We start from the raw sequence: 12,440 nt of genomic DNA, 5'->3' as shown, positions 1-12,440 counted from the left end.
AGATATTTTCCCTCTAATTGGCTCATTCCATGCTTTCTTTTGGTTCTTCATCAATTTTCCTCATCCCATGTCCAAACTACTGCAACATAGTCTATCTCATCCAAATGTAATGTAATATCTAATCTGCTCTGTTTCTCATCTCATCTAATCTATTTTTTCGAATCCATATATATGTAGACTTTAAAACGTATCCAAATTAAAGTTGTTGCTTTTGCTGGAAATTCCTGTGATTTACCTATGTATCTATTTTATGGATACATAATTACCTCCTCATTTACAACAGGAGAGGTTAAAATATGCTTAGAAAAAGTAAAATGAGCAAAATGAAGTTCACAAAAAGAGTGAAAATATGATTCAATAATGGAAAGAAAATGTGGTGTTTCATGTGAAATGCCTGTCCTTTGCATTCATGAGAATACAATTAATTTCCATTCACAAAACTGTGCATATTTTAACCAAATTGGTAATATGAATGTAATATGTTCGCTAAATGTAGAAAACAGGGCATACCAGCTGGCATACCCAAGAACAGTTCAGATTAAAGGGTTTAAAAAAAAAATCACTGGGTAACTAATCAGATGAGACAGACACCTTGCTGATGCTGACGACCCTTCCTAATGTAACAAACAGTTGACTCTTGAACAACCGGCAAAGATAAATGCAGCAGTAGACAAAACACAATCAGCAGCCACACTGAACCTTTTGCAAGTGTGATCCACACTTGGCAGGGTTGTACATTTGAAATCTAAATCCTCTTCAAAATTCAAGTCAATCGGATGAAAATTGAGGATTTTAGAAATACCACCATAGTTGTTGACCTTTTGGTCCATGTTGACCTTAAAATAATTGGATGGTTGAATTCATTGACCTGAAATATAAATCCTCTTCAAATTTCAAGTCAATCAGATGAAAAGTGAGGATTTTTAAAATCTCACTAAAGTTGTTGACCTTTGGCCTCTGTTGACCTTTTGGCCCACGTTTACCTCAAAAATAATTCGCTAGTTGAATTCAGTGACCTGGAATACAAATCCTCTTCAAATTTCAAGTCAATTGGATGAAATCTCACTCAAGTTGTTGACCTTTAGCCTAAAAACAAAACACAGCCTTTGACCTCAAAAACAAAAGGCTTCTTCCTTATGACAAACTCTACCATGTGGTGAAGTTTCATGAAGATCGGTTTAAAATTGTGACCTGTTGGTGACAAACAGACAGACAGACAGACAAACAGACAGAATAACAAAATCGACTGACCAATATACTTGAAATAATCTTCGATTTTGCAAGTAATAAGAAAACGATTTATATTTTTTTGCTTTCCGATTAACATGACAAGAAGACAAACAAAAATAAAATAAAGACAAACAAAAATAAAGCGAAGAAACAAGGAAAACCAATGGAGAAGGAAAGGCAGAAAAGAATGATTGAAGAATTATGCATGATCTTATGTGCATGATCTTACCGGCTGCTTAAATTTGAATACAGTCCGCAGAGCATCATCTGGGTCAGGATCACTGCCATCACGAATGGCACTCATCAAGGCCACCATCCCATTTGGCACTGACACCTGTCAGAAACAAGCAGATAATGTGGTTCATTGACAGTCAGCATCAGAAAGACATTTTGTGGTAAAAATGCGCCATCCATCCTTTATCAGGATATCACAAGTCCACCAGCAAGAGGCGTTCTTTATCTGGTACTGAGATCAAGCTATAGTGAATGATGCAAGTCAAACATATTGGTTACAAATTAAATAATTAATCATAACGAGAGGCTCATGGCTGGAGGGTGCCAATTGTAATGTCAGCCAACTCTTCACCGGTTCAAAACTTCGAAGAGACTTTTGAGTGATGGTGATGATTGTGAATGAAGAATTGTATAAAGGAGAAGAAAGGCTCTGGAGAGGCTTTTCAGAAATTGCAGAAAAAAATTTCTCAATAACTTTCCAGAATATGCAAAAGAAGTGACATGGGACAGAGAACATGATTTAAAGAAAAGGCACAATAAAAAAAAATATTGCATACACACGCAACTTTTTGCCAGCAAATGGACAACCAGCAAATATAATATGGTAATTTAAGCAATGAGGTGAGCAGTTATAATGATGAAATTCAGTTTTAAAAAGAAAATGATGGAATTCAGCTCCCTTGCTGAGAGAATCTTGTGAACAGGATCAGCATCAAGAAAATGAGCCACATGTCCATACAGTCACAGCTGATGTTCATAGACTATGCAGGTAACAAATCTCATTTGAATCTCTCTCAGCAACAGCTCGTTGGGCACAAAGTCTGACCAGCAATGGCCAAGGATTCTCCGAAGAGACCTGGTACCAAAAGAATGAAGTCTCCGTCTCAGATCCTTGGTCACAGTCGAAGTCTCACATCCATAGAGCAAGACTGGAAGCACAAAGGACCTGAAGACTCAGACTTTCGTCCTCCTGCACAGGTACCGACAGCATCACACCCCATGATCAAGTGAATCCATGACTCCCCCAGGCCCGAACCAGACGTCTATTGACCTCTGGCTCATAGCCAGCAGAGATATGAATATCACTGCCACAAGGTAACTGATTATACACGAGATGCAACAATTTTAAATTACATATTGATCATTGATAAAGAAAGGGAGACATGTCAGTCTGTGCGTGTCACGCTTCATTATAAGGGGTTCCTGCTTTCATAGAATAATACAAATGGGACCGTTGGAAAGCTAATAATTGATTTACTTGGTTGGAATACTAATAATCTATTTACTGGGAACAAAAAGTTGTGTCCGTTTAAGCATAAGGATGCCCGTTTTAAAAGACCGTGTTTCCGTGCTTGCAGAAGAAGAAGCAGGATATGGAGATTTAAAGGTCCACAGAATCAGAAAATCATGTTAAGTTTCATGAATGCTATGGCGTCACTCAACACTTAATCGTTCTTTAATTGAATAAATATCTTGAAAGGAAGATTTTATTGTTTTTGGTGCCCTTTTACGCTCGATTGTCCCTGCCCCCCCTCCCCCCAAAAAATGGTTGATTGGCCCCGCCCCTCCCATGATGTCATGTCAACCTCGTGTTCAAACATGTATGGTCTGACAGCACCTTCTACATTATGATTTTGACTATCATCATAATGTGGGTATTTTTGATCAGAAAATTATTTGTCAAATTCACTTTCTGACGAGTCTGAAGCGAGTTGTGCAGCCATTATCCATTATGTGATGACAATCTTTCCCTCGATTATGTCATGGCACTTTTCTGGAATTTTTTTTAGCAAAGATGGCAACTGGAATCGCAAATTTTGTGACTTGCGACTTGACTTGAGACTTAGCCTTAAAGACGAGACTTGACTGGAGATTTGTTGACAATGATGACGAATGAATGAACACTATATCAAAATAAATATGTCTATGATGTGTTTGTGACTAATTTTCATTTGATGTCTGGTAGGATGCAATTATATTTATAAACAAAGACCGCCGGAGTCGCGATCCAAAGGGAGCACGAACTTGGTAAATAGATTGCGCCAAGCTTAGAAAACAGTATTATTTATGGTTAGGGCTTATTTTTTCCATGTCATTTATTTTAGAGTACACATGTCCAAAAAATTATCAAGCTCACATAAACAAAAACCTGATGACTCGTGTATACCTTTTTAGTGTTAAAGGCTTACACATAACCAAGGTTTATGATAGATATTATGATGTGACACTTGATTTGAGACTTGGCTCAGGTGACTTGATGACATCTCTGATTATATGGGGTGGTACCCAAAGGGTTTGCTTTTTTAACTGTAACACCTTAAAAAATTATTAGATTAAAAACCACGTTCAGTTCTTTGTTTATTACTTAAAAAATCAATATAAACACATTTAAAAAAAAAATTCTGATTCTGTGAACATTTGATGTAGCAGTCCAAACAGTAATGTATATTATTCTGCAACAGCAGACACCCTTTCAAAGGACATGAAAGGAGAAAGCAAAATTATATAGAGTACTCCTTCTCAAAGCAACAGAAAAATATATAAAAGTACATGGAAGGAGCACACAAACAACAACCACTGCCATGACCACAACTACGTGTTATAAAATGCCCCTTTTCACGTGTTTCACTTCATTTTATGTCACAATACTCACAGATAGACATGTAACATGTTTGTGAAGTACAACATACATGTCTTTTGATTAAACCAGTCAGCGAAGTGACGGGAGGCATGCCTAATTTTTGTGAAAAGCAGCATAATGTGGAATCTTTATGGAGGAGAGGTAACTAGAGGAAGGACACAACCAAAAAAAAAAAAAATCTATTTTATAACAAGAGGGGCACTCTTCGACGTCACGTGGTTGCCAAAATTGCCTCCTCCCAAATTATTACATTATTACAATACTTGTACTAAGATCGATTTAAATCCCTGAATCCAGATTCAAAATATTAAAATATTCTATCTGCAAAGGTTTTACCTCAATCTGCTCAGTCGTTTCAGAGAAAAAAGATTTTTCAAGGTTTTTATGTTAATTGACACTTTGAAGTCTAAACCTTCAGACCCTTTCGACAGACAGTTACATATTTTTGACCCCTTACACCCATCTCGACCTTTAGACCCCTTGGGACCCGATAGACCGCTTAGAAATTACCTATCGAAACTTAACCTTCAGACCTTTAGACCCCTGTAGAACTTATAGACCCTGTTGACCTTTACACCCCCTTTCCCCCCTAACTACTCGTTCCTTTTCCCCCAACACCCCGTAAGACCCCCAACTACCCTTTGGACCTGTAAACCCTTTGGACCCCTTTTTTGCCGCTTGCGTTGCGAACGCTGTCTCTAAGAGAGCTCTGCGTTGTTGTTGTTGTTGTTGTTGTTCTTCTTCTTCTTCTTGTTCTTCTTCTTCTGGTGAAGACAAAACCTTTCTGACGCAGCTCTTGGACACATTTATCCTTGTTCCCTCTTAGACCATTGAGAAAGTTATACCTTTTAGACCTGTTAGATGCCTACACACACCACACAATACAGACTATACTTTTTTTTTATATATATATCTCTATTATAATACCAAGCTTGCACACTAAAAACTTGGCTCGCCGTCACACGATCCCTATGAAATTGCTGTGGCACTTAGCGGACATGCCGACAATGTTTGGGAAGTCTTGGCATTCCTTTGTACCACTTGCATTTTGCACAATGCGTATTTTTGTCATTCCCCATGTACGGTCTGTCATCTGCTACCAGCTATGTTGTACTGCTATCCTGTGCATGTGCACGGGTATCGCTAGTATATATCTAATATACAGACTGCAATATACAGACTATACTTTTTTCAGGAAGTAATGTGCAAACTCCACCCAATGAGAGAGCAGGTACTCTGCTAGTTACCAAGTACAGCAAATAATAAAAACATTTTTAGTCTCCATTGGACTTAGTCCGAAATGGAGGCGAATAGATTTGATCTCGATTTTTGTAGGCTTATGGAAGCCTTGGAGGCTTTTGGATTTGGTCTCAATTATGTGTCCGTGGGTCCGCAACCATATCTCTGACAAGTATGGACCAATTTTATTCATACTTAGCAGAAAGACAACACATGATGGTAAACATATGCACGCCATATTTTTTTTGAGATCAGATCCAAGATGGCCGACTGACTGCCATTTTGTTACTTAAATGTGTCCCCAACCATTTCTCAGACATGCATGATCCGATTTTGTTGAAACATGGCACAAACACAGTGCATGATGGCTTACATGTGCAACTCACATTATTTTGTGATCTGATTAAAGATGGCTGACTAATAGACTGGTGGCCATTTTAGTTGTACATAAATAATAGCTTGCCCTTTATCTCCGTACAGCAAAATTACTAAAACAACGGGAGCTATGACATTTTATGTCTTTTTTTACTTGTTAAAAATGCAAAAGCATGTGGGGTTGTTCAACCAAAAAGTATGTTAACAAGTTAGGGATGGACACAAGAAATGATTGTGAAAACATCCTGACAAGACTCTTAGTGTGTGTGTGTGTGTGTGTGTGTGTGTGTGTGTGTGTGTGTGTGTGTGTGTGTGTGTGTGTGTGTGTGTGTGTGTGTGTGTGTGTGTGTGTGTGTGTGTGTGTGTGTGTGTATGAAGTTATGTCGAGAGCACGTGTGCACGCACACACACCATCGCCACTTCGGGAGGTGGAAGTAGGGGGGGGGAGGGAGCACAGAAAAGGAGATGGCTTGTTCCATGAGATGTGGTGAAGATGGAAGCTTCGATACCGGGGAGGGTATGTTGGGAGCAGCACGGATAAGGAGACAGCTTGGTCCACGAGTCGTGGTTCCTCGCTGTGGGGAAGATCGATGATTCAGTGCTGGGAAAGCTCCATTGGATGCAGCACGGAAAAGGAGACAGCTTATTCAAAGAGTTGTGATTCCTTACTGTAGGGAAGATGGATGCTTCGTCACTGGTGAGGGCTCCCTTGGGTGCAGCGCGGATGAGGGAACTGCTTGGTTGAAGAGTCGTGGTTCCTTGCTGTGGTTAAGCTCGATGCTTCAGGACTGGGGAAAGCTCCTTTCTGTCTAAGACAGTGTCGGCTCCACGGGGGGGGGGGGGGGGGAATGCCCACCCAGATTAGACTTTGTGCCCCCCCAGTCCAGATTGGCCAGCAGTACCCTACCCCACCATTATTTTAATATGTTTTACAGGTGTTAAATATATATGTTCTTTTTATGTTTTTTGTGATTATTATAAATATATACATTTTCAAATTAATTAATAGTTTAATGAAAATGCAATACTAAAAGGTACACTGGCACTGCACCGAGTCAGATTTGTTTTGATGTAGCACACCTTTTTTATTTTTTCTGCAGAGTTATTCTTTTGTTAAGGTGTCAACTGAACTACAGTACTAGACTAATGTTAACCGAACTAGTTATAGTGTTATGTGCACACTACAGTAGGTCTATCAATTATGTGATGTCATTATAAGTGAAGGCCTGTTATGTGCGCAGTACCTTTTTTTTTTTTCTCTCTCCCGCCATGGAGATGGTGACATTACATTAAAGACATTATAATGCTATAATTTTATTTGTTGTTGGTGCATAATTGTAGTAGCCTATACTTGTAGCCTTTTTCAAAGCACTTTCACTGTGTTGTTTATTGTATAGGTGAGCATTTGCTTGCTATATATAGGGGTGTTGAAAAATAAAGTGCCCCTTTGGAAAAATGAATGCCCCCCTGCTGATTATAGCCTGTAGCCGGCACTGGTCTAAGAGACTCACAAGTGGAGATGACTACTCGTGGCAGTGTTGCGTAGATATGCACACATACATACATACATGAATCAATCGTGATTTACACGTACACAATTGTGATTTATACACATATTATAGACATATTTTTGTGATGTATTCCATGTACATATTATAAAAAAACACGCACGCACACACGCACGCACGCACGCACACACGCACGCACGCACGCACGCACGCACGCACACACACACACACACATTTCCATAAATGGGTTTTTTAGAAGCATTTTTTACATGTATAAACACTGATAAGAAATGAAATGACAATATGTGGCCAAGCTTGATGAGGCAGAAAAAGGGAAGGCAGTCTTTAATTGTCTGTTAACGTGTCTTCTTTTCAACTTTCTACTCACAGTTTCTGCTGCAACCAACAGTCATTGAACAACAACTTTTGTGGTTGACCATGTCCCTGGAGCAGGTTTCTACATTTTTCAAGGATCTTGGTGAACATCCCTGTCTGGATAAGTGTATGTGAACACAGTCCACTGAGCAGGTGAGGGTGTTATTTCATGACAGGTTTATTCGTGAATGCGAACGTTTTCATTGTCATGTTGGCATAAAAGGAAGATGTAGTAGGTTTTGTGCATATACTCATACATAATGACAAAGGAATAATTATAAGAAGAGTGATGAAGGGCTCGTCCAAAAAAAAAAATTGTCTTGTGTTTGCTGGAGTGAAAGAGACAAATGAGGAAAAGGAAGTTTTGTTGTGAAAAGTACAAGGACATTGAATAAATTAAGGCTAGGATTGGAACCCTCAAGGCTAAATATAACGAGATTATGAAACTCATTGTCCAAGCTGTGAGACAGATGAATGGGTTTGCAATTTTACACTACAATCTTAGTATATGACTCAGGTTGCATGGATATCTATAGTAGAATGTTGATTTGTCCTCCCATTCACCCTCCCCTCCCACACCATTTGATATAAGGCTCACATGGTGCTTGTACACAATTCAGATGAATGACAGACAATAGTAGTTGTCACTTCAGTATATTCACCTGAATTAGATGACAATTTACACTTGAATAGTAGACAATTACAAAATTAGTACACGATGGATAAACCAACACAATACTGTATATGGGATATTTTAATACAGGTGCCAACTTCGAGCAAAAAAATGGGGAAAGAGAACACAACGAACGGGTTAACATTCATACAAGGACATTTATTTATAATAGCACGTATGCAGGCATGCACGTATACATTTACGCAAGGCAACGAAAAGCACGACAAGAAGAACTACAACCGTCTATTATTATTATTTACAAGCAATTACACAGTTCTACTTGCGGGACATGGCACCACAACATCCACACAAGTAAAAGCAAAGAAAGACCCCCTCAAAGGCAAGGGAGTCAGACTGGACCCATAGGCCTTTATGTCCAAGGAGCCTGATTGACTGAAGGGACTCCTAGAGGCCGCCGCAGGTTACCTTCACCCTCGTGGTGACTTGGTTGGGCGACCCTCGGTTGACCCTCTCAAGCTCCTCACCGACTGCGGGGACTCCCGGCTCGAACGCGGCTGCCCACAACTCCACACTTCCGAGACCTCCACCGAATCGCTGCTCCACCCAGACAAAGACATCCACCGACCCGACCAACAACCAACCCATAGACCAAGACAGCTCGACAGCCCCCTTGATGCTGGTGATGCTGGAAAAAGATGCTGGTGTTGGTGGTGATGATGATATAGATTCAACGAAGGACTCCCCTTCAACATCCCCCGCAGTTGATCCTGTCGAAAACAGGCCGGCCGACGATGGTGACACCAGGGGCGAAGGTGCTTCAGTATAGACTCCACTGATTCCCAACGATGTCGGGTTGTTTCGTAACATCACAGACAAACTGCGCCATGTGTGCATCAGCTTGGGCACTGACCATTTTCGGAACTTGGATGACAGTTATCCAGAAACGAAGCGCGAATACTCTGGGGTGAATCGCTTTCTTAATGCCAGTGCCTTCCAACGGGTTTTGCCAAATGGGGAGGTAGCTGATCGTGATTGGTTGGTTTATTCTCCTGCCAAAGCTTGCGTTTTCTGTTTTCCATGCACTCTGTTTTCCTCTGACAGCTGCACAGATTTCTGACTTGGGATTTACTGAATGGAAGAATATGGCTCAGTACTTGAAGGCCCATGAAATCAGCCCAAAGCCCATCCATGAAATTCTATGAAAGCACATAATATAAGTTCTAGCATTTTGTCAGCAGAGTGCTGATGCCGGTCGAGTTGATAAGCAATTGCATCAAAACATGCTGGAGCAGCGCAGCTATTGGAAAAATGTGTTGACACGTTGTGTTGCCACAATTACTTTTCTTTGCGAGAGGGGTCAGTCGTTTTGAGGTAGCAACGAAATTGTTTGCTCCAGCAGCAATGGTAATTACTTGGGCATTTTGGAGTTGATTGGCCAGTTTGATCCGTTTTTGTCCCAGCACATCCATTGCCATGCCAATCGGGGTCGCGGTCACACGTCTTATTTGTCAAAAGCAATCTGCGAAGAATTAATTGCTATGATGGGCAAGCAAGTACTTGGTCGCATCAAGGATGAGATTTCAAAGTCGCGGTATTTCTCCGTTTCAGTGGACTCCACACCAGACATTGCCCATACAGACCAGCTCACTATCATTCTCCGCTACGTCAACATGACAGATCACAAGCCTGTCGAGCGTTTCCTCACGTTCATTAGTATCTCTAGTCATACAGGCCAGGACCTTGCTGATACTCTTCTCAAATACTTGAAGGACCATGACATCGACTTTGACAATTGCCGTGATCAGATGTATGACAATGCTAGTAATATGTCGGGCAAGTACAATGGTATGGGTTTTTGGGTTTTTTCAGCGCCAGCATGCGTTCTTTGTGGCATCCACGCACCGTTGGGGTGTCCTGCAGACCCATGTGGAACAGCAACCTGGGTGCCTTGTTCCGAAACACCCATCGGATACCCGGTGGTCTGCCTGAGCTGATGCCACTGAAGCTCTGTTCCGCGGTTACCTCCAGTTCCAGAGTGCTCTCGAAGAGATCTCTGCAGATGAAAATCAGAACAGGGACACACGAAATGAGGCGGATTCTTTGGCAGAAAAGATGGGCACCATAGAAGTTGCCCTGATGTGTGAACTTTGGAATGATATTTTGCAGCGCTTCAACTGCTGCAGCAAGTTGTTGCAAAGTGCAACCATAGGATTAACACCGGCTATTTGTCTGCTGAAGAGTTTGAATAAGTTTTTGCATGCGCGCAGAGAAAATTTTGATTTCTATGAGCAACAAACATGTGATCGCTGCGGCAACAGCACTTACAAATCCGAAAGTCAGCGAATGCCCAAGCGTAAGAAGCATGACAATGATGGAAATGCTACTGATGCCACAGAAGGGATGACGGGCCAACAAAAATTCAAAGTTAATACATTTTATGTCATCATTGACCAACTGCAAAGTGCATTGCAGAAATGCAGAGGCGTATCCTGTAGTGCTGCAGCGGTTTGGTGTTCTGACAGATTGACTCTATGACTGACGAGGATATCAACACTGCTATCACAGGGCTTGTCAGTGTGTATCACAAGGATCTGAATACTGATTTTGCATCAGAGTTCCTTCAGTTCATTTACTGGTATAAAAACAAACTGCCCTCAAGTTCCCCCTCAACAGGGTGTGCACAGCATATGTTTGCGCTGCTGCACACCACTGGAGTTAATGCAGCTTTTCCAAACACTGAAGTGGCTCTCCGAATATACTTGGCACTGATGGCCACCAATTGTTCAGGAGAACACTCATTTTCGCAGCTAAAGAGAATCAAAGATGTGAAGCGTTCTACCATGCATCAACAGCATCTAGGTGCGTTGGTCCTTTTGTGCATTGAAAGAAATTTGCTCCGAGAACTGGACTTCACTTCAGTTCCGTAATTGAAGAGTTTGCAGTTGTAAAAGTGCGCAAGGTTGCAATCCAAGGTCTAGTAAACTGTAAAGCAAAGTGCCAAATCTGTACGCGTTTCGTCATGCATATATTCATACACTGCAAATTGAATAGAGGGATTAAATAAACTTTTATTTTCACATTAAATATTTGTCTTTTTTTTGTATTCAATATTTTGTTCTTGAATCAGTTCATCTTTTGTCTGGGGTCCATTTCCATGAGTCCAAGTTCTAATTAAAAATTTTCAGGCCATTCTCTAAAATTTCAACATGTGCCTTAGGGCCAGCCGAGGCTTAATCCGGCACTGGCCCTCAGGTCCGTCTTGCCATCGTACGGAAGCAGCGGCACCCTTGGTTCCTTTGAGGTCCCACCATTCAGTCCCTGCGGGACACCTGGAGGGGTGGACCCTCCAGATTCCAATGGTGCCCCACCCCCGCAGGGCCCGAGCCATTTGCCCGGGGAGTTTACTACCCTCGTCTGTGTTAGTGTACGCTCCGCACTGTCCTGCTTACTCCCCCATGTCATCAGACTCGCATTCTCCACACTCGCAGGAACAGTCATACTGGGGGCCCGCATTAGGCCAAGAGACCCCGTGGCCTCTGCCCCCCCCAATCTCGGCATGCACACCCCCGTGTTGTGCAACCCTCTTACTTCTCCCAGTAACACCGGCCCCACCTGGCCACGATCTGCCTCGAGGGAGCGTATTCTCTCCTCCTGCTCTTCAAGGAGGTCGTTTTGCTTCTCACAGCGGGTCTCAACACATTTTTCCAGCTCTGTCTTCATATTCCTCATCTTCACCTCCATTTGCTCCTGCCCTTCCTTTATTTAATTATTTCCTCTTCTGCTCCATTTCCTCTTGCGTCTCTGACGACATCTTCCCAATCTCCTCCTTTACCTGCTCTATTCCCTTTTGCGTCTCTGATAATTCTTCCTCCGTTTTTTTAACTGTTCTCTTGTCTCGCCCTTGAGTTTTTCTAAGCATCTCTGTCTTGGCCTTTCATCCCATCTCCTTAACCATCTCCGTCATCTCTTTGCGTCTCGTTTTACACATTCTTTACGGCCTCCAGTTCCTTCTTTGTTCCCTCCTGGCTTCCTTCTAATTTTTTTATCGCCGTCGTGTTCTTCATTATTTCCTCTTTTAGTTGGTTTTGCCCTTCTCTTACTTTTTCTAATTCCGGTCCTAGTTTGTCTATCTCTCGCCCCACCGTTATTATTTCGTTTGCAATTTCTTCCTTACCCGCCTCCACTGCGGCCCATACACCTTCTA

The 12,440-nt window shown here is 41.6% G+C and overlaps 1 protein-coding gene across 10 annotated transcripts in view; it reads right to left on the bottom strand.

Annotated features, from left to right (window-relative positions):
* LTA4H (leukotriene A4 hydrolase) overlaps nt 1–12,440 on the bottom strand; it is a 388,232-nt gene that overhangs the window by 269,583 nt on the left and 106,209 nt on the right. For all 10 annotated transcript variants that reach the window (XR_015061718.1, XM_085895360.1, XM_085895364.1 and 7 more), the window contains exon 6: nt 1,460–1,564. Coding sequence is in view for 9 of the 10 variants with exons in the window: in XM_085895360.1 (XP_085751486.1) it covers nt 1,460–1,564 (105 nt within the window). In the remaining variant the exon portion in view is untranslated. The remainder of the gene's footprint in view (nt 1–1,459; nt 1,565–12,440) is intronic.

The sequence above is a fragment of the Eptatretus burgeri genome, chromosome 9, assembly GCF_056783735.1.
Source record: "Eptatretus burgeri isolate ZD-2024b chromosome 9, Ebu_testis_v1, whole genome shotgun sequence".
NCBI classification, from domain to species: domain Eukaryota; kingdom Metazoa; phylum Chordata; class Myxini; order Myxiniformes; family Myxinidae; genus Eptatretus; species Eptatretus burgeri.
The sequence above is the reverse complement of the archived record's forward strand: the minus strand, read 5'-3'. Positions and strand labels throughout refer to the sequence as shown.